This window comes from Populus nigra, chromosome 7 (assembly GCF_951802175.1).
Source record: "Populus nigra chromosome 7, ddPopNigr1.1, whole genome shotgun sequence".
Lineage (NCBI taxonomy): Eukaryota > Viridiplantae > Streptophyta > Magnoliopsida > Malpighiales > Salicaceae > Populus > Populus nigra.
Window position 1 is genome coordinate 20,970,483 of NC_084858.1, and position 23,690 is coordinate 20,994,172.

Sequence of the window (23,690 nt, forward strand, 5' to 3'; positions counted from 1 at the left end):
ACCACCACATTCTCAAATACAAACTTAAAAGGTGAAAGTACCAAAGATAAATTTTGATATAATTTTGTAATCAAGCTAGTTCTCTTCAAAAATAAATGGAGATGGCTTTATTTTAATTCAGATATTAATATTAATTTAGTTATAGTTATTTTTTAAATGTGAATCATTATTGATTGAAGAACTTAATTAATGGAAAACTTAATAAAGTAATTAATAACTTAATAAACTATTAGAAATTGGATCATTTTGAAGGAAAAATATGATGGAAATGTATGAATCACACCCTTCTATCTCTTAGGAAAAAAAATCAATATCCAAGTAAAATATATTCAAATTAAAAAGATAAAGAGAACTACAAAGAAAATTACATAACTTACACTCTGACAAATCAATTACTGAAATATACAGGGCACCTCTTATTTTTATAACTTGCCAAGATGGACCCATCTGGGCTAACACCAATTTCACAATTGGAATGCATCCGATGGCGCTTACTGTCCCACGTGGACACCTTAAATCGAACCATCCCCGTTACATCCAAACGAAAAACAACTGTTCCGAGCGCACGATCATTCCTAAACTCAGACCAACTGTCACTAGTCACATTTAGGGTGGCCCCACTCAAAACCTTGTACAAAATAGTTGTATTTTTGGGCTCTTGATAAAACGAGTCAACTAAAGGTGCATACCCAACCACTTGATTTCTGTAATGAACAAAGGCTTCCACTGAATCATAATAATACCCGATTACTTGGTTCGAGTTCCGAGCTGTGACATTGAAAATTATCTCAGCATTATCGAACCCAGTTGGCTGATCCAAACCTGGAATCAAAAAATTCCGGATGTGGATCCGAGGACGATGCGGGCGCAAACTGAGCCATGCTATGAATGCAGCAATGCCAACAATGAATAGAAGGGTTAGGAATATGCCACATATAATCTTGGAGACCCGAGTGGTCAAACTATCACGGGCTCGATGGACATAGTAGCTGGCGGAATGGTGGCGTTTCAGTGGCCGGGCTTCTCGTTCATGTTGAATTGGTACTTGTTGGGCGGTGGACATCTTTTATGGGCAAGAAAATGAAGGGAATTTCGAAAGAGTTCGGATGAATGGAAGTGTTTCGTGGAATTGAGTTATGTAGTGTAGCAAGGAAGGCGGGGCTTGAAGTTAAGGATTGGAGTTATTTGCATGGGGAAGAAAAGAACATATTCTTGTCATTGTTTGTTCAATTGCTTTTGCATATAAATGGTAAAAGCATTATTGTTTTTGTAAAAGCATTCATGTTAAGTGTCTTAAACATTTGCTGGTAATAAGTGATAATTAATATACTCGATAAAAGTACATCGCTTCTCTCGAACCACATAAATCAATTCTCAGCACATGAAAAGGGAAAGAAAATCTATGAAGACTCCGAATTATCAAGTATAAAACCCAAAACCATATAAAAAAGAGAAGAAAAGTTGTCGATATGCACCCATTCTCGGATATAAGCAATCATTAATTGTGGTTAAAGCACCTCTATTGAATAATCCAAATGGAGTACAACATGTGATGGCATATACTAGTCTTTGGTGTTGTACGAGAACAAGGCATAAAGGTTCCCTCCAGATCATGGAAGGGATAGGGTATATGAATAGTTATTATAACCCCATAGTTAGTCCTCTTACTTTTTTCCACGTGAATTGTTGCTAATTGAGTATCTCACTTTTAGATGTTTCGTACAAGATATACTTACCTTGATCATTTCTTTTCTCCATTTTATGCTTAAAACTTTGTTTTAATAGTCATTAACTTTGTTTCTATACCTACTAAATAAATATTAAAGATTCAATTTAATCTAAAACTTTAAATTATTAAAAATACTTTGAGTTTAAAACTTATATAAACTTATATTACATTTTACTTAATTTTTATCAAATAAATAAGAAAGGTGATATTCAAATTTCATGACCACCTGGTTGTCAAGACTCTGATACTATGTCAAAGAATCAGTTCAACCTAAAAGTTTAAGATGTTAGATGAGATTTCAAAATATGATTTATATTGTTATAACCCAATTTTGATCCGTAGTTTTTTAATCTATTTTACAAGGGTTAAAATATAAAATTAAAAGACTAGAGATTTAAAAATAAAAAACAAGATATGATTTATATTATTATAATCCAATTTTAATTTGTTGGTTTTTAATTTAATTTTACAAGGGTTAAAATATATAATTAAAAGAATATAGATTTATTTCAATAAAAAATATGATTTGTAAACTTATATGAAAACTAGAGACTACAATGTGTTTTTGCCATTCTATTATTATCATCAAAATAATGGTATATATTTACTTTTAAATTTGATTTTTAATTAAATTTAAAATTTTAAAAAATAAATTTATTTGAAACTTGTCCCTCTCCTGGCCAACGACATTCGGCTCCATCTCCAGTAACCCTCACAGGAACCAGAAGCCCTGGTCTTTTTCCCAATTTTTCTGCTACCCCCGGAGAACCCGATACTAGAAGCCGCGGCCCCATTCATCTTCCCCACTTGTCTTCCCCGGCCTAGAATCGCAGAGGGTGCGCCTCCCCTCACTTCTCTTGCTTTTCTCCTTCAAATCTTCTCTCGCTACCCGCAAACCAGAGCACCCCCTTCCTAAACCAAATTTCACTTGGATCCGAAGAACAAAACTCTCTCTCAGATCTAATTACCCATATCCACTCAACCGACGACGACTGCAGCAACAGCAACATCAGCCTCTCCATAACCCCGATTCGCCCCCCCCCCCACAGTGACAGATCTGGACCGAAACCCACCATCACCAGCACCTTGGCCACCGGAAAAAGGAGAAGAAATTGTTTGAGAAAACGAAGGGAATATATCTGTAAAAAGTAAAGAAATAAAATCGACTGCTTGTTGCGTTTTTCTCTTTGCAGGTCGCGGTGAAAGCCACCGTCGGAAGGAAAGGGAAGAGGGGAAGAAGCCAATCCAGATCCACTCGTTCCCGGTTTTTTACGGCGGAGCGTGCCAGTGGCGTGACGCGTGGGTACACGCGCCGCCACTTTTTCCCTGGACTAAGGACCTTACCAGCACTGTTCCAGCAACACTTTGGACCCCATTTCAGTATACTGGGGACATACTAAACACCTCGGAAGGTCTATTCATGATTTCAAACCATTTTTGAACAAATTGATTATATATTGCGAATTTGGAACAAATGTGTTTGTTATTCCTGTATGATATTTGCACTGTTAATTTGGTATGGTGTGCTATTGATTTTAATTGAATATTTGCGGTGAATGAGGAATTTTAATTTTTTTTTGGATATAAGTTGATACCAATTGCAATATATATATATATATATATATATATATATATATATATATATATATAAGATTTTTTTTATTAATTTATTTACTTACATCAAAATTAAAAATATTAATATTTATTAATGCTAAAATTAAAAATACTCTCGATATTTATGAACGATGAAGTTAGGGATATTGACATTAGAATTATGAATTATTCTAATCTTTGATATTTATAAATGTCAAAATCAATAATACCATATGTTTTTTTTCTATGTAATATTTGCAAATGTTAGAATTAGAAATATCCGTAGTGGAATATTCACTAACACTAGTATTATGAATATTATAGGCAGATTATTATAGCATAAATTAATAAACTCTTAGCAATTTAAAATAAAATCAGCAATATAATTTACTCTAAGAAGATTGTTTAAGATGTGATAATATCTTTTTCTTTGCGCAACCAGTCTCGCATCATAAAATCTTTGTTAACCAATTAGGGTTTTTAGGGTTTTTAGTGACTATAATAGTAGTTGACAACGTGTTGAACTAGATCTTTCTTCAAAAAACAAGATGTTAGATATTTTTTTTTTCTAACAATTTTTTTTATGGTTGCCACAACGTCTTGATGTAATATATATTATTCTTTAACAATAGACTAGATCATTCGAGATAACTTTTACATGGTTTAATAATTCAGACTAGGAAAAGGGTCAAGTCGAGAGGCCTTTCTCTGTCAACTTCATCTTTTTTTTCTTCTCAATTTCATCTTCAAACTTTTTTTACTAGTCAAGCCAATTGCTTTTAAAGCAACCAATCAAGTTGATTAGGTTATGTTAAGGTAATTCTCATACAACTTAATTTTAAACCCATGCTAGGAAATAAGTTTAGCAAGAAGTTTTTTCTATCAATTTTATTTTTTCTATCAATTTTATTTTTTCTCATCAATTTCATTCTTAGAATTTTTTTTCGGTAGGTTGGGTTACTTTTAGACTAACCAAGTTGATTGGGTCATGTTGGAACAATTTTTACATGACTTGATTTTAAACTTGAAATAGATAAAAAGTTAGATTAAAAAGTCTCAAATGTAATAAATGAGACTAGGTTTAATAACAACGCTAAATAAATCTTTATAATTAATTAATTTTTTTACATTTTAAAAAAATTTTAATCTGACCAACAACGTCACACATAAGTATAAACTAATTATCATATATATTAAATGATATCTAAGATAAATAAATTTTGTTTTTCTTATAAGCATTGAAAATTGTAAATTTAAGGTGCTTATTGAAAAAAATTTAGTTAGGATATTACTAAAATCAATTATAAATAGGTATCGGTAATAAAAATGTAGAGATAAAAAAGGAAAGAAAATAACTAAAATTTAGAATAGTGATTTCTAAATGAACTGAAACCTTTTGTGTTTATTTTCATCAGTAGCCAAATGCACCACGCATCGGATCCAATTTTCCAAAATCCTATCAAATTTCTTCCTGCGTTCCACTTGAACCTCTCCAAGTGGAAATCGTAAGCCTTAACTTACAATAACATTTAAGCTGTCATGTAGGTGAACGAATTTAGATAACTAATTAATGAGCAGTCCTAAATCTATTTTAGTAGAAATTTCAAATCGTATTTTTGGCCATGTTTGTTTCTTGGAAAGTACTTTTTTGAAAATTATTTTCCAAACTTTCCTGTATTTATTTACCATTAGAAAAGTTGTAGGAAAGTTAGTTAACAAAAAATACTTTCCAGTCAACGGAAAACACTTTTCAGTCAAAGAAAAATTTGGCTTGGTTTCCAGAAAAATATTTTTCTTTTTGGCTGTGTTTGTTTTCCGGAAAGTGGTTTCTGAGAAATCACTTTCCAAACTTTCCTGTGTTTGTTTGCCATTATAAAAGTTGATCAACGAAAAACACTTTCCAGACAAAGAAAAATTTGGCTTGGTTTTCATGAAAGTGTTTTCCTGGAAAATTTGGACGGAAAACACTTTCCGGAAGCTGTGAAAAATTTAGAAATGTCATTATTTGCTGATTATATCAAATTTGATCCTCAAACTTTTGATTACTGTATATATATATTGTTTTGAATATTTATTTTTCAATTTCTTCTCTTAAAATTTAATTTTTATATTAACTTTGGTCATTATTTTTATAATTGCTATTTGCTTTTTCCTTATCATTTTTTTATTGAAATTTTTTATCTATCAAATTTGGTCCTCATTCTTTTGATTGTTACTTATTTTATTTGAAATAATTTATAAAATTTTGATTATTATTATTTTAATTTCTTCATTTTTTATTTTTTTTAATTTTTTAGATTTGATCTTTATTATTTTGATTATTATTTATTTTATTTGAGATAATTTATGAAATTATATTATTTTTTTAATTTCATTCTCATTCAACTTTTAATTTGTAAGATTTGTTTCTCATTATTTTAATAAACTTGAGAAAAATAAAATATTAATAAGTTATTTTTCAGTTCATTTTCCATGACATAGCCAAACACTTGGAAAGTATTTTTCAATTTATTTTCCATTATACTACCAAATATTAGAAAATAATTCACTTTCCCAGAATTCACTTTTAAAAAAAAAACTACTTTTCAACAAACAAACGAGGTATAGAAAATAATTCAGTTTCCTTAACTTGTTTTTTTTTTTCTGATGTCTATATTATTATTAATTAATTAGGTAAATGTTACTTTGAGCGCACTAAAGCATTTCTTTGAAGAATTAATGATTTGAATGTTTAATTTAACAAAGAAAAAAAAGGAGAAAACAAAAAGAAACAAAACATTTGTTCTGTCCACCTTTTCATTCTAATATATTATCAATTATAAAATTTAATTTGAATTCAATTAATAATTATATTTAAATAAAATAAAATTTAATTCATTTTATTTTCTATATTATATTTATGACCTTCATCTTATTCATTTAAAGATATTTCAAATAAAAAAAATAATTAGATGAGTATTTTGAAAAGTTAGTTTCAATATTAATTTTTATTATAATAAAATAGAGAAGTTCGCATTTAATTTACTTTTATACTATTTTTAAAGAGTGAATTTTATTTAAAATTCAAATTTTTACACTCAAAATAATTTGAACATAGGTTTTTATTAAAACAGCCTGTAAATCAATTACTATTATATACTATCATAGGGCAATATAGTATTGAGATATTAAGATTTCAAATTAAAGATTTTAATTTTAAATCCCGAAATGCGCGTATTGATTGTGATAAACTCGGAGATTTGAGAATAAGACATCACTAATCTTCTAAAAAAAGAAGATTGAAGAGAATCAGACACGACAGCTACTTCATGCAGAGACACTGGCAAACAGACAAAGGAATTCAAAAGAATAAATCTAGTGCTGAATCCAAACAGCTCTTTTATCTTCTTCTTGTTCTTTTTTTCAGGATTGTGGGGGTTATCAGTAGTCGGTACTTAATCACAATCAGTCAATTAAGAAAATAGCTCAGTACTGCTCTGATTCAGGCATTTCGCAAGCATTAAGATTTGTTTAATGCCTATTGATTTAAATTGTACTTAATACCTGCCCTGGGATATTCGCCATGTTTCAATATTATTTCCTTGAGAAAACCTACTCTAGGGTATGCCTTGTATGTTTCTGTTATATATTTGATTAAGAAAATGCAAGGCCAAATCATACATTTTTGTTATTGAATCTGGACCAGTGGACTAGGACAGCCTGCCAAATCGTTGCAATAATGTAAGAACTTTTTATTTGTTGAAAAAACTATTTTTAAATGAGACGGAGTTGAATATTCATAAGATAGTTTCAACATAAGTATCTATATTTTGAATATAAAGCATTCATGAATCATGGGAAGTTTAATTCTCATGTACTTTTTAAAAAGAAAATCCAAAATGATAACACATGTAACAGTGAGTTTTCTTGCACTGGTGAAAAAAAGTTCTGTTCAAATCCTCATTGTCTATATTGGACCAGGGTCATGCTAATATGGGTGATGTGTAATGATTGGAATTTGAAGCCAACACAACAGCTACTATGGAGTTGGAGATCCAAATTTCAAATTATATTATCAAAAACAGGTTTAATGGATTGTAAAAGGCTTCAAAGAGATGCTAACAGCCTAACTAGTCAAAGATGATCATGGAGTTTTTGTTTTAAGTTTTCAAAAACAAAATAAGCATTGTTCTAAATAGGATTCTTTTTTTTTTTTGATAATCATCGAGAGTATATTGAAAAGGCCATAAAGCGAATAGCCAAAGAGAAATACAAGCAATATAAAAAAGAAAAAAGAAAAAAGAAAAAAGAAAAAAAACTGATCTACTACAGCAAACAACAAGAAGACTACCTAAGATTTCTTATTACACCATAATTTGATGCCATCAGAAGATCTTAAGAGGTCATTTCCTGTATAATTAAAGTTTGAATCTTGAGTATGCAACCAAATAGCAACCCGATGAAGGATGGTGGAGAAACAATCAAACAAGTTGTTCTAAATAGGATTCTTCCCTGCTAATAAATTCATTAACTTAATCCCACCTATAAAAGTTGTTCCTTTGCTGTGTCCTTTACAGCTCAATTGTGTTTTGGTAAATGAGATAATCCACTTCACATTATTACTCTCTGTTAACACAACATGCTCCAATCATATCAGCTATTGTGTGAAGCAATGGAGTAATAAGGTAACTCAAGATTCCTGGAGTAATAAAGCTGAAGACTCAAACAGCACTAGCTATAGTTTTGCTTCTATTAGTGGAGAAATGTTGGGTGATAAAGATAGAAATCTGTTTGGTGATGAAGGTGTTTCAACAGCAACAAATTCTAGCCAGAATGGCAGTGTCGCAGATGAGGAAACAACAACTGTACAATCCGAAAACACTAGATCAAGATCAAGCAAATCATCGTTGAAGACAGTATGGAGGCTGTCAAATAAATGAAAAGAATATTGCTTGTGGAAAGATAATTGTTGCCTATTGCATATAAAAAGAACGCGAGTACTCTTTTGAGTGTGTTGCTCACGGTTCTCTTAACAAATAATAAACAAGAACCTTTCTTCTGCAATTTCAAAATCTGTTTATTTATAGATTTTCTTCTAATTCCAAATATTTGTAGATTAATTTTTGTTGTCCAAGTGCCAGAGTGAAAGTAAATGGACACTTGCCAACATTGTTTCTCAAAACATCTGTCCTTGCCATGCACAGTTGACTAACTTCCGTACAAATTAAGCACTCGTTGTTCATAAAAAAAAATTCTGGAAAAATATTACAAGAATTGCGTTCGAATGGATAAAAATTGTTTAACTGGTTAATATAGTGGAATTTCAGTCTTTTTACTCCTTGCTGCAATCGAATCTCTGCAATGTGAATTAATTTGTTCTTTCATGAAGCAAGTCTTATATTTGTAGTAACTTACAATAATTAGAGCCTACCACAAATTTCTCCTTTAACCATAGAAGTTTTTAAAAAATAATATAAATCATAATTTGAGATCTTATTTAATAATTTAAATTTTTGACTTGAATTAATTATTTAATATGGTATAAAAATCTTGATAATCAAGTGGTCATGAGTTCGTATCTCACCATTCCTATTTATTTGATAAAAGTTAAGCACAATACAGTATGAATTTTTGTAAGTTTCAAACCCAAAAAACTTTCACTTAAATGAGTTTATTTAAAAATAATATAAATCACATTTTAAAATCTCAACTAACCATTTAAGTTTTTCGGATTAAATTGGTTCTTTAACCAAAAAAAAAAAAACAAAATGTTGCCAAAATGTAAGCTATTAATCATCGAGTGTCTTCATCATGCTATCATAATTCTTCATTTCCTTTCTTTTACATCAAAGTCCCTTAGAATCTGAACATGCCAACTAATTTTAGACGGTATCGCTTCATTAATTGCCAGTCCAATTTTGAAATTGAATGGATGCAGTTTCATTGGGTTTGAGAGGTTGGCATGCACAACAATTAGACAAAAATTAATAAAAGAGAATAAAAAACTAATCTTTCAACACTTCATATGAAAGCTTATAAGGTCTTACAATTAATGGAAAAAAACATTATTTTACGATTACTATTATTGATTAAGGAATCAATTGCTTTCCACACTTGATACAATTATTGCATGGCACTAGCCATATATATCTTTCCATGCACACAAGAAAAATATATTCCATAATGACACTAAACTTTGTCTAGTTAATTAACTTTGCTGCAAACTTTCCTGATTTCACCAGCTTTACCAGTAAGAACTTCAACCCTTCCCATTTTTCTCATGGAAACACCAAAGTCTTTGAAGAAAGTGGATCCATCGGTAGTAACAGACTGAAGTTTAACATAAGCTTTTGTGTAATTGTTGTCAAGGAGAGCTGCATCAGATTGGAAAAGTGCCCTTCTATTAGCTACGAGTTTATAATAGCTGTTGTCGAATGTCCTGGCGCCTCCAGGATCCATTTCGACTAGCGTAATTTGATCTCCTGCCTTGCATATTTTCTTCAACCGTGTTATGTATTCTGAATCCAGTGTGGGATCAGTGTCACCCTTTCCAGTGAAGTTGTAAAGCCGAGAATCGAAAGAAGAGCAATGAGAAGTGCCAGGGTGTGCGCACCTACGTGCCAGGAAGAATAAATAGAATTATTCGAGTTCGATTTCTTGTTTCAAGAATCTCTATGAAGAAACTGAACTTGAAATGTTTATATACCTGAGAGCACTACAAGGTCCTTTTTGCTTAGGTTCTTAGAACGAAATTGTGTTAACAATTGAGAAATGTTGGCGAAAAATGGTGGCAGGTTTGTTAAAGGCTCTGAAAACTTAGACACCCTTCCATCTCTTCTTCCAGTTTCAACTCGCCAGGATGGTCCCAAAGTCTGAGAGGATAAATTTTTGTTAAATACAAACATTTTGCTTGCAAAAAAAACTCTCTAATGAATTTGAAAGATATTTCTTACCGCGGCCGTGACATCCCTAGCCACAATGGCCAAGATATCTGCACAGGAAACCACTCCAGGGCACTTTTTTTCTAACGCAGCCTTGACCCTGTCAACAACTTGATATCCTCTAAGGCTTAAATTTGGAGGTGAATCTTTTTCAGCTTGGCCAGTACTAGAGTTCAAAAGAATTGACGCATCACAACCCTGCAGACATATATAATTAGCTAGTGATCATAAGGGTTTTGCTATAATTCAAGCAAAAAAGCATAAACTGTTTCAGAATTTCAAATTATCAGAAATGGATTAATGTCTTACGTACCCTAACAAAGCAGTCATGAAAGTGCAACCTCAACAAAGGGCCACTAAGACTAGGAGCAACTTTCAACACTTGATCCATAACCCCTTTCACAATAGCTTCAGCTTGTGGACATGTATCCTTGTAAAACCCTACCTTCAATTGCGCATTTGCCGAGTTAAAGACAAATGCCACTAAAACCAATTGAATTAAGATTAAACCTGAAGAAAGCTTTAAACTATCCATGTCTAAGAGACAATAATGACTATGTTGTGAACCTCAATTTCCTGATGAGAACACAAGGACACACGCCAACTCTTTTATAACTAGCCTTGATCAGCTCATTTCATGGAAAAAGCTGTCATTACAAGACATTTGATATGTTATTCCCTTAATTAAGAATTAAACTCGTTAGATGATTTAATTTGATATTTTAATCATATGGTTGTGGGAATTATATTTTAATTTCATGTAGACTTAATTAATTGTTATAAGATCATGATGGTTCCATTTTTATTTTTTTTAATATTAAGAAGAAAGCTCGACGATGATCCGTGACAGGAATGTTGCATGCGATTGATATCAGTAGCTGGAATCAAAATTGATTTTAATTCCAGCTACCTTAATTGTGTCAGGCGGTAACATGTCCATGCCATCTAGTAGCTGGAATGAAAGTTTGATTTCATTGCTCAAATTAAAGGAACAAATATTTTAATTCAGAAACATCCCAACTGGCCGTTGACACGATGCATGGCGGCTTCTCTCAAATGCCATATGGGCTAATTATGATTCAAACAAAGTTACTATACAGTGCAATTACGTCAGGTATGCTTGTCATGCTAATGCCTAAAATTTTCCTTAATTAATTTTGAAGTTAAGACATCATTGATCTCATTATCTCTAACTAGTTATAATCATAGAAATCAACTTGTCCTGAACATAATTAATCTTCTGGGCTTGGAATAACATAAAAGAACAATATTGTTTGATAAGGCAGAGGTATTTTATTGAAAAATATATAACGATTTATCAATCCAACGATAAAATAAAAAACTAAAACGATCTTGATGGCACATTTTTTTTTAATCATCGAGAGTATATTAAAAAGACCATAAAATCAATAGTCAAAGCAAAATACAAGAACAAGACAAAAAAAAAAAAACAGACTTAGAAGAAATAAAAATAAAAATTAATTTACTACAACAAAAACAAAAAGATTATCTAAGATTTCTTATTACATCAAAATTTGATGTCATCTTTCATTATATTGGTATATTGTATTTACATGAATTTAAATGAATTTTTCGGAATACTATTTTCAAAATTTAAGTCTAAAAGATTAAGGAGTGAAGTATATCTCTTTCAACTAACTCCTTGCTAATTAATATGTTTGTTGAATGGGACAAAACTTTTATTTTTTCTTAAATGAGAATTGGACAAATCTGCTTTAACAAATGCATGAATATTAGTCTTTTTGTCTCAAACACACTCGCCTACAAACATTTACTAGAATTAATTAATCCTAATTTGTTCAGAATATTTTTAAATTATTCTCTTAATTACAACAATCATGTCCATCTGCTCCTTTGTCTAGCTCTTGCAGGCATGCATTTATCTAGGTTGCATCTAACTAAAGAATCTTAAAAGACTGCAAACTAACCATTATGATCTTGAATATTTAATCTGAGGGACGAACCCTCCAAAGCACTCCATTATTGACTCATTTCTCATAAGAGGAGCATTACTCTGTACGTTACTCATACTTTTCAAACAAATTTCTGTGTGCTTATATTTCTGTGTGTAGTCAATGGCACGATATACTCTCTAAAGTACTTTTTAACTGACACGGACGTTTAACCTTCTAGTCAGTGATTTAAAAAATAATCAGAAACAAAATTGAAAAAGTGGTAGTGAAGTTTAACTCTCTTTTTTAATGATTTTGAAGGTAAAACTTGTTAAAAACACTAAGAACGTATGTATTTAACCTTCTAATCTTTTATTAATTTATTCGACACTCTTAAAATTCTGGATTTATTACTCCTTATATTTATAAAAAAGATTACAATTTCTAACTATTATAATCTAATAAAAATAATGGCTAGCTCATTAAAAAAGAATTCTAATTAACTAATTTAAAATAAATCCTTTTTTTATTAAGAATTCTTAGTCTAAAATAAGAATCCTCCTTTAATCTCGTAGAAAAACTTGAATGAGTAATATTTTAAATAAAGAGGAAACAATCAATTCTTTGTTATGTTAACTTTAACAATTAAACTCAATTTGTTATCTTCAATTCTACATACTTTGTTTTTTTATATATACTTCATACCTCTTTTCTTGAAGTTAATTAATGCTAAGTAAATTTATTTTTAATTATAGAAAAAAAAGATGAGAGATAGTATGGACAATATTCTTCTTCTTAGTTTTGATTACTATCATTAATTTTCCTATAATAGAAACTTTAGACTTATTTTCAAACTTCACAAAATTTTAATAAGATTCATCTAGACCAGAGAAGAATAAATTATCTCTACTCATGTGATTGCTATATTTAGTGTCTAAGTATTATAAATTTTGATGATTTTTCTCATTTAAATAAATGACAAACCATCAATAAGATGTTTCATCTCTCTTTTTTATAAGATTAGATTTTCTACCACCACTCATATTCAAATTAGTTTAAGATTCAAATTTATAATGTCCATACCCTGATACTTATGATACCTGAAGCATTTAACTTTTGATTTGTCCACTTATTTTAGCTTGTAAAAAATTCAATGATTGTTGTCATATATTTTTTTCTCTTCTTTGAGAATTGAAAGACTGGTTATCTCTAAAAAAATTATGTGAAATTCTATCATTTTTTTCCTTTGTGTTCCTTCCTCTTCTCCGACCATCTCTTTGTAAGGAAGAAAAATGATTATTAGATGAAATATGTAAAACTTACTCTTTATCTTGTTGATTCAATTTTTGCTCATGAATTAGCAAGGAACTTTGTAATTCATTATTGTAGAGTTCATCAATATCCTTATATTCCTCTATTAAACACACAACAAAATTAAATTTTAATGTTAATGATCTAAATTTTTTCTCAATAATGGTAATATTCTTTATTTTATCACTATGAATTCGTATCTCGTTAACAATTTCTATAATTTATAAAAAATAGTTTGTGGTTGAGTCTCTCATATTCATTCTAAGTAATTAATCACAAATATCCAAGATTTATTAGTAAATGGATTGAAAAAAAAATTCTTCATCTTAAGATCTTTTAATCATTACCCTTTTATCTTTGTTTCTTGCGCATTTGTTATTATTGAAATGGATGGTGGTTCAATTATTTCTTAAAAAATAATTTTCCATGATTTTTTTATATTGTAATTGAACAAAGTTATGTTTGGTGTTGGTGTTTGATTCAATTATTTTGGTATGTTGAAACAACTGTTTTGGTGCGCTGAAACAATGCTGCTACTAGACTTTCTGATAGAGTAATTTGTTACAAGGTGCTGCTGTTTAGGCTTCTGCAATGTCAAGTCAACTATACTTCGAGCTGCTGCTACTAGAGGCTGTTATGACCTTTTGTTGTGCCAGTTTGAGGTGTTGATTCTTAAGCTGATGTTGCTGCTGCTACTGAAGAGATCGATGGAAAGCTACTGCATCGATCATTGTGAAACTACTGATGGGAGATTCAAGGTGCTGCTGTAATTAATGGTATTCCTTCGCTTTCTTCTTTGCTTATGGAGAGGCAAGAAACCAGAAGCAACAAACAAGCCACAGCAAGGCAAGTGCTATAAAAAAGAAGAAATCAGAAAGGAAAAATAAAACGAACTGCATTAGATCCAAAACTAAAGAGGCCCAGCTCTGATAGTGAAACCTACCTACTGGTTTATGCTATATTTTTTAGACAATTCTTTCTTCTTGTAACCGATCTTATTTATTATGAGAAAAAAATTGTCCAAAATTTTATTTTATTAAAAAAATTAAGGACATTTTTCTTGCAAACGTTAGATTTCTAATTTAAAGGGATCAAATATGTCTAATCATGACTAAATATTCGCATGCAGTATTTGCTGGCCAAAGATTAAAAAAAAAGAGAAATTAACTAGGCTTAGTCAGTGTTATATATGTCCCACTCTATAAAGGGACATATGCACACTATAATGGTTTGCCTTTTTGAAATATTCGTACTTTTTTTGTTTACAAAATACTTCTTTATCAGATAATTATTTATTTATATATTTATTTATTATTTTTATTTTGTTGTGTATATATATGCATAAGGACATCACCGACAGGTGCAATTGATTCATTATACTTTTCAAGACGAGTACAGCAAAATGGTGGGTGTGTTCTCTTTCTGTATGTACAATAGCTATCCAGGGGTTATAAATATCTTCTTAAAAACAATATTAGAAAAATATCGGATATACAAGTTGATTTAATGTGTTTAAAAACAATATTGAAAAAATTTTAAATGTAAATTAAAAAACTTACATAAATATCTAATTAAATAAATCAATGACTATTTGTTTTTTAAATAAACAGAGAAGAATCATTAATAATAAACAATTAAGAGATAAATATAAATTAAAATACTTAATTATATAAAATGAGACATTCATCTGATTGTATATACTGAAATTATTTATTTAAATCAATAAATTCACACACTAATAAACCAATGACTTGAAAGATAAATACAAATAAAATTGACTAAATAAACTCACGCCATAAAAAAATATTATGCAAGGCTGAACATATCAGCAATATTATTTTAAAACGAATATTTTAAAAAAATTAATTTCTATAAAACAAAAAAAAATATAGATTAAAAAAAAGGTATGGAAAATGCATGATCTAGATCGTATGATTGTAGAATGATAAGATCGTACGAAGTTGAATCCCCAACAAATCAAATATTGAAAGATAAAATCAGGAAAAAACTATCAATTACATGAAATGATCTAAAACAATTAGGGTGAAAAAGAAACATTAATTAGATGGATATAAAATTTCAATTGGAGGGTTAAATTGAATTGAAGAATAGCTATAATAAAAGGAAAAACAAATTAAAAGAATTATGGTCAAATTGAAAAAACCAAAACAACAAAATATTTGATTGAAGGATAAAATTGAAAGCTAAAAAACTTCAACAACAATGCCATGAAAAAATTAAAAAAATAAGTACCGAAATGAAAAACAAAATATATAAGAAACTGTAATTGAATATGGATGACAATTTAATCTGAACCTAATGAGTGTCGACCCAACCCAACCTGAATTGATAGGTATTTTTTAAACCCGATGGATAATGGATAAAGTATGAATATTATCAAACCCGACTTAAAACTCGCTGAAACCTAACTCGAAACCCATCCAAATCTATATAAACTTGCCTGGATCTAAAGAACAAGAAGAAGATTTGAGAGGAAGACAATCTTATTAAATATTTTTTTATGTGTTCTTCTCTACACTTATTAATTATGCTTATGACTATTTATAGGTCTCAAGTCTTAGATAATCAAGAAATTAAACTAAGCAATGGAAGATCTAATCTAAAAAGGAAAAGTTATTCTATCAATTTAACCGATCGATTGTTTCTGAACCGGTTGACTGGTTCCTACCCGGTAGACCGACTTCTTTATTTTAAAAAAAAACTAAAATTCTAGTTCTTTTTCAACAACAAAAATGATCCTGTGAACCTCAATTTTCTGATGAGGGCACGAGGAAACATGCTGACTCTTTTATTCTAGCCTTGACAATTTCATGGAAAAAGCTGTGATTACAAGACATCTCATGTGTTATTCCCTTAAGAAATTAAATTAATTAGATTATTTAGTTTTGATATTTTAATATTGTGGTGGTGCAAAATATATTATAATTTGATGTAGACTTAATTGTTATAAGATCATAATGGCTCAATTTTATTATTATTATTTTGCAATACAAAAGGAAAGCTCGAATCTGTGACAGAATAGAAACGTTGCATGGGATTGCTATGAGAAGCCAGATTATATAACAAGCACCTAAGCTATACACAATCAAAATTTGAACAATTTTATTTGGGCGTGAAGGAACAGTTAACACAATCAAAATCTGAGCAATTTGATTTGTGCATGAACAGTTGACCTTGTGGCGGGCGGCAACATGTTCTTGCCATGAAAATTTAATAATTCCTTGCTCATCTGAGCAATTTGATTTGTGCATGAACAGTTGACCTTGTGGCGGGCGGCAACATGTTCTTGCCATGAAAATTTAATAATTCCTTGCTCAAAATGAGCAATTTTTTTCATTCAAAAACATCCCAATTGGTCTTCGAAACGATGGTGGCTTCTCTCAAATGCCATATGGGCTAATTGACCAAAGTCAGATATATAGCGCAATAACGTCAGGCTAACGACTGCTGAATAAAATTTTGCAGACATCTTTGATCTCATTATCACTTAGTGCTAAAATTCTACTTCTAATCATAGAAATCAACTTGTCCTGGTCTTAATTAATCTTCTTGGCTTGCAATAATAAGAAAAGAATATAGTTTGATAAGACTGAGGTACTCGTTTACCGAAAAATAATAATTGAAGTGTTATTTGAATCTTTAGAAAAAGATGAAAAATTCGACGATTTTAATGGCACATCTCTCGTATTGATATATTACATTTACATGAATTTAATAAATTAATTTAGTATTCTTTAGATAATTTCCCCCATTATAATATATGTTTTTTCAACAAAGTTAAATTTCAAGTCCTTTACCTTCTTTCTTTTTTCAAAAAACAAAATTATCTTATTTTACTTTCACAAGTTACCACTTTCTTTTCAGTTTTCTTACCGCTTTCTGTAGTGTAGTTACTAAATTTTTAAGGCTTTCTCTACCAAAAACCCTTCATTCTACATTAAAACCTTAATTCTTATTCAATTTAAACCTTTTAATTTACTTGGGTTTTCTTTAAACTCTAATCTCTTATTTGAACCCTTCATTCTTTCATTTGATCGTGAAGTAGCTCGTTACCGTCTCTTCAAAAGATTAATTCCCAAGTCTTGCATCCAACTTCTCGAAGGAAAGGAAATTTAATTAATAGATTTAGCATTTCATATATTAAAATGTAAATTTAACACTAATTATTAAAATATCTTATGTGAATATTGATAATAGTATAATTATATGCGAATTATGAGTACGTGTTTACCTTAATATATACACATACATGTCAATTTAACATTCTTATATAGGGAGGCATTAATTCTTTTTTGTGGTTTTCCTTTGTTTTCTTCTTTGCTTATGGAGAGGCAAGAAACCAGAAGATGCAACAGCCACAGCAAAGGAAGTGCGAGATAAAAAAAAATAAAAAAAAATAAAAAAAGAAATCAAAAAGGAAAAAACATCCCCAAAAAAATTATATTGTTTTTGATTTTTGCGAAACAGCCAAAATTGCAGGAAAGAGGTGAGAACCTAAATATATTCTGTTTCTTAGAAGCCCAAACAAGGCCAGCTCCTGTAAACTAAAACGAACTGCATTAGATCCAAAACTAAAGAGGCCCATAGCTGATAGGGAAACCTGCTTATTGGTTTATGCTATTTTTTTTTAACCCATCGACTCTTCTTCTACCCTCTTATTTACGAGAAAATTCTTCGTTCTCTGAAAACAATTGTTAATAATTTTATTTTATTTGAAAAATTTAGAACATTTTTTTTTAACAGATGTGTCAAATCATGACTAAATATTCACATACAGTGTTTTCTAGCGAAAGATAAAAAATGAGAAATTAATCAACTAGGCTTAGTTAGTGTTATAGAGGGGTATTATAAAAACAAAATGATTTGTGGATATTACAAATAATAGCAAATTAAAAAACCAAATAAATGAATATTACAAGTTAGATATATGTTGAGATTTTTAAAAGCCATTCAACAAGACCCAACCCAGTAACATTTAGTTAATGAGTAACCCTAATATTTAATATAAATATTTTTTTATCCTTTTCTCTTTTTATTTTTTTTATATATATCATTTTTTTATCACATGTTTCATTATATCATTTTTTAAGTTTAGTGCTAGCTATATGTTTAAAATATTGTAAAACACATTGCAATATCAATTATAATTTGTTAGAGAATAATATAAATTATATTTTAAGACCTTACTTAACAGGTTAAGTTTTTATGTTGAATTGATTCTTTAACATGGTATCAAAGTTTTGATAATCAAACGGTTACGGTCATAAGGTAATATGAACATGTGTAAGTTTCAAGTCCAAAAAATTTTCACTTAAAAAAATGTGTTAGAAAATAATATAAATCCTCTTTTCAGAGTAATTAAGTTTAAAAAATGTTATATTACAAGAGGAAGTTATAATAGCTCATCGTCTATATTTGGACCAGGAAGATTGGTTATGCAAACATGGGTGATGTGGAATGATTGGAATTTGATGCTAACACAACAGCTACTGCGGAATTGGAGATCCAAATTATATTATCAAAAACAGGTTTAATGGATTGTAGAAGGCTTCAAAGATGCTAACAGGCTAACTAGTCAAAGATGATCATGGTGTTTTTTTTTTTTGATAATAATGATCATGGTGTTTTTGTTTTAAGTTTTCAAAAACAAAATAAGCATTGTTCTAAATAGGATTCTTCCCTGCTAATAAATTCATTAACTTAATCCCACCTATAAAAGTTGTTCCTTTGCTGTGTCCTTTACAGCTCAATTGTGTTTTGGTAAATGAGATAATCCACTTCACATTATTACTCTCTGTTAACACAACATGCTCCAATCATATCAGCTATTGTGTGAAGCAATGGAGTAATAAGGTAACTCAAGATTCCTGGAGTAATAAAGCTGAAGACTCAAACAGCACTAGCTATAGTTCTGCTTCTATTAGTGGAGAAATGTTGGGTGATAAAGATAGAAATCTGTTTGGTGATGAAGGTGTTTCAACGGCAACAAATTCTAGCCAGAATGGCAGTGTCGCAGATGAGGAAACAACAACTGTACAATCCGAAAACACTAGATCAAGATCAAGCAAATCATCGTTGAAGACAGTATGGAGGCTGTCAAATAAATGAAAAGAATATTGCTCAGCCTTTTCTTATGGAAAGATAATTATTGCCTATTGTATATAAAAAGAACGCGAGTATTTTGAGTGTGTTGCTCACGGTTCTCGTAACAAATAATAAACAAGAACCTTTCTTCTGCAATTTCAAAATCTGTTAGTTTATAGATTTTCTTCTAATTCCAAATCTTTGTAGATTAATTTTTGCTGTCCAAGTGCCAGAGTGAAATTAAATGGACACTTGCCAACATTGTTTCTCAAAACATCTGTCCTTGCCATGCACAGTTGACTAACGTCTGTACAAATTAAGCACTCGTTATTCATAAAAAAAATCTGGAAAAACATTACAAGAATTGCGTTCGAATTGATAAAAAATTGTTTTACTGGTTAATATAGTGGAATTTCAGTCTTATTACTCCTTACTGCAATCGATCTCTGCAATGTCAATTAATTTGGTCTTCATGAAGCAGGTCTTATATCTGGAGTAACTTACCATAATTAGAGCCTGCCACATGTTTTCCTTTTCACGTCAGAAGTTAAAAAATATTAAAAAATAATATAAATTATATATTAAAATTTTATTTAACAATTTAAATTTTTGGATTGAATTAATTTTTTATCATGATATTAGAATCTTGATGACCAAGTAATCATAAATTTGAATCTTATCATTTTTATTTATTTGATAAAAATTAAGCATAAAATAATATGAATTTATGCAAATTTTAAATTTAAATTGCTTTCACTTGAGGGGATATATTAGATAATAATATAAATTATATTTTAAAACATCATCTAACAATTTAAATTTTTAAATTAAATCGATTCTTAAAAAAAAAAATTGCCATTCAACAACAAAATGTAAGCTATTAATCATCGAGTGTCTACATGTCAACTAATTTTAAAGGGTATTGCTTCATTAATTGCCAGTCCAATTTAGAAATTGAATGGATGCAGTTTCATTGGGTTTGAGAGGTTGGCATGCACAACAATTAGACAAAAATTAATAAAAGAGAATAAAAAACTAATCTTGCAAATTTCATATGAAAGCTTATAAGGTCTTACAATTAATGGAAAAAAAATTTATTTTACGCTTACTATTATTGATTAACGAATCAATTGCTTTCCACACTTGATACAATTATTGCATGCCACTAGCCATATATATCTTTCCATGCACACAAGAAAAATATATTCCATAATGACACTAAACTTTGTCTAGTTAATTAACTTCGCTGCAAACTTTCCTGATTTCACCAGCTTTACTAGTAAGAACTTCAACCCTTCCCATTTTTCTCATGGAAACACCAAAGTCTTTGAAGAAAGTGGATCCATCGGTAGTAACAGACTGACGTTTAACATAAGCTTTTGTGTAAGTGTTGTCAAGGAGAGCTGCATCAGAATGGAAAAGTGCCCTTCTATTAGCTACGAGTTTATAATAGCTGTTGTCGAATGTCCTGGCGCCTCCAGGATCCATTTCGACTAGCGTAATTTGATCTCCTGCCTTGCATATTTTCTTCAACCGTGCTATGTATTCTGAATCCAGTGTGGGATCAGTGTCACCCTTTCCAGTGAAGTTGTAAAGCCGAGAATCGAAAGAAGAGCAATGAGAAGTGCCAAGGGTGTGCGCACCTACGTGCCAGGAAGAATAAATAGAATTATTCGAGTTCGATTTCTTGTTTCAAGAATCTCTATGAAGAAACTGAACTTGAAATGTTTATATACCTGAGAGCACTACAAGGTCCTTTTTGCTTAGGTTCTTAGAACGAAATTGTGTTAACAATTGAGAAATGTTGGCGAAAAATGGTGGCAGGTTTGTTAAAGGCTCTGAAAACTTAGACACCCTTCCATCTCTTCTTCCAGTTTCAACTCGCCAGGATGGTCCCAAAGTCTGAGAGGATAAATTTTTGTTAAATACAAACATTTTGCTTGCAAAAGAAACTCTCTAATGAATTTGAAAGATATTTCTTACCGCGGCCGTGACATCCCTAGCCACAATGGCCAAGATATCTGCACAGGAAACCACTCCAGGGCACTTTTTTTCTAACGCAGCCTTGACCCTGTCAATAACTTGATATCCTCTAAGGCTTAAATTTGGAGGTGAATCTTTTTCAGCTTGGCCAGTACAAGAGTTCAAAAGAATTGACGCATCACAACCCTGCAGACATATATAATTAGCTAGTGATCATAAGGGTTTCGCTATAATTCAAGCAAAAAGGCATAAACTGTTTCAGAATTTCAAATGATCAGAAATGGATTAATGGCTTACGTACCCTAACAAAGCAGTCATGAAAGTGCAACCTCAACAAAGGGCCACTAATACTAGGAGCAACTTTCAACACTTGATCCATAACCCCTTTCACAATAGCTTCAGCTTGTGGACATGTATCCTTGTAAAACCCTACCTTCAATTGCGCATTTGCCGAGTTAAAGACAAATGCTAGCAAAACCAATTGAATAAAGATTAAACCTGAAGAAAGCTTTAAACTATCCATGTCTAAGAGACAATAATGACTATGTTGTGAACCTCAATTTCCTGATGAGAACACAAGGACACATGCCAACTCTTTTATAACTAGCCTTGATCAGCTCATTTCATGGAAAAAGCTGTCATTACAAGACATTTGATATGTTATTCCCTTAAGAATTAAACTCGTTAGATGCTTTAATTTGATATTTTAATTTGATGTAGACTTAATTAATTGTTAAAAGATCATGATGGTTCCATTTTATTTTTTTTAATATTAAAAAGAAAGCTCGACGATGATCAGTGACAGAGTAGGAATGTTGCCTGCGATTGATATCAGTGGCTGGAATGAAAGTTTGATTTCATTGCTCAAATTAAAGGAACAAATATTTTAATTCAGAAACATCCCAATTGGCCGTTGACACGATGGATGGCGGCTTCTCTCAAATGCCATATGGGCTAATTATGATTGAAACAAAGTTAGGTATATCCATAGTTATTAAAAGCGGGACAGCTTGGTGGCTCAATGCGGAATCTAGGGACTGTACCGATCTGAATTTATTAAAAGACCGGTTGGTTTAACAACCTGGTCGATTCAGCGAGTTAACTCGTGATCTGGACGACTTGGGTGAGACCTGATATTTTTTTTTTAAAATGTGAGATTTGAAACCCATTAGTATATATACTCCATGTTTGCAAGAAAAAAGTTATGTTTTTTCAATCTAAGATAAAAAAAAACCTTTTAATTTAAATACTTCAACTTAAAAGGATAATATAGTATCTTTTTAATGTGAGATTTGAAACTCATTAGTGTATATACTTTATGTTCATAAGAAAAAAACTATATTTTTTCAATGTGAGATTTGAAACCTATTAGTATATATACTTGAAATCCATTAATATATATACTCTATGTTTTCAAAAAAAAAAAAAGCTATTTTTTTCAATGTGGGATTTGAAATCCATTAATATATATACTCTATGTTCACAAGAAAAAAAAATCTATGTTTTTTCAATATAGGATAAAAACTTTTTTGATTTAAATACTTCAACTTGAAAGCTTAGCATACTATTTTTTTAATATAGAATAAAAAACTTTTTAAATATTCTTTTAAATTTCATTATTTACAATCTATATAGCTTATATTTACATGGATTTTTTTATATAAAATATTAAAACTTTAAATTTTTTTTAATTTTTCCGAGTTGATTCGAGTTAACTCGGGTTGACTTATAAAATCTAAGAACTGATTTCTTGGCTAGATTAATTCCAGACTAGGTTTAATAACTAGGAGGATATAGTGCAATTACGTCAGGTATGCATGTCATGCTAATGACTAAAATTTTCCTTCGTTAATTTTGAAGTTAAGACATCATTGGTCTCATTATCTCTTACTACTTCTAATCATAGAAATCAACGTGTCCTGACCATAATTAATCTTCTGGGCGTGCAGTAATATAAAAGGACAATATTGTATGATAAGGCAGAGGTATTCGTTTATTGAAAAATATATAACTTTAATTAAGTGCGATTTATCGATCCAACGATAAAAAAAAAAAAAAAAAAGGATCTTCGATGGCACATCTTTAATTATATTGGTATATTGTATTTACATGAATTTAAATAAATTTTTCGGAGTA

The 23,690-nt window shown here is 30.2% G+C and overlaps 2 protein-coding genes and 1 pseudogene across 2 annotated transcripts; all 3 read right to left on the reverse strand.

Moving 5' to 3' along the window:
• Positions 1-311: 311 nt before the first annotated feature.
• Positions 312-1,165, reverse strand: LOC133699964 (NDR1/HIN1-like protein 26). The gene has a single exon (XM_062123506.1). It carries the CDS (start codon positions 1,061-1,063, stop codon positions 389-391), a length of 675 nt encoding a protein of 224 aa, XP_061979490.1. The 5' UTR covers positions 1,064-1,165; the 3' UTR covers positions 312-388.
• Positions 1,166-9,299: 8,134 nt separating this feature from the next.
• LOC133699920 (peroxidase 27-like) lies at positions 9,300-10,896 on the reverse strand (annotated as a pseudogene).
• Positions 10,897-20,619: 9,723 nt separating this feature from the next.
• On the reverse strand, positions 20,620-22,192 carry LOC133699985 (peroxidase 27-like). Its single transcript, XM_062123535.1, has 4 exons — positions 21,856-22,192; positions 21,555-21,740; positions 21,308-21,473; positions 20,620-21,214 (listed from the first exon to the last, which is right to left on the reverse strand). The coding sequence occupies exons 1-4, from the start codon at positions 22,075-22,077 to the stop codon at positions 20,805-20,807; spliced, it is 984 nt and encodes a 327-aa protein (XP_061979519.1). The 5' UTR covers positions 22,078-22,192; the 3' UTR covers positions 20,620-20,804.
• Between the last annotated feature and the right edge of the window lie 1,498 nt (positions 22,193-23,690).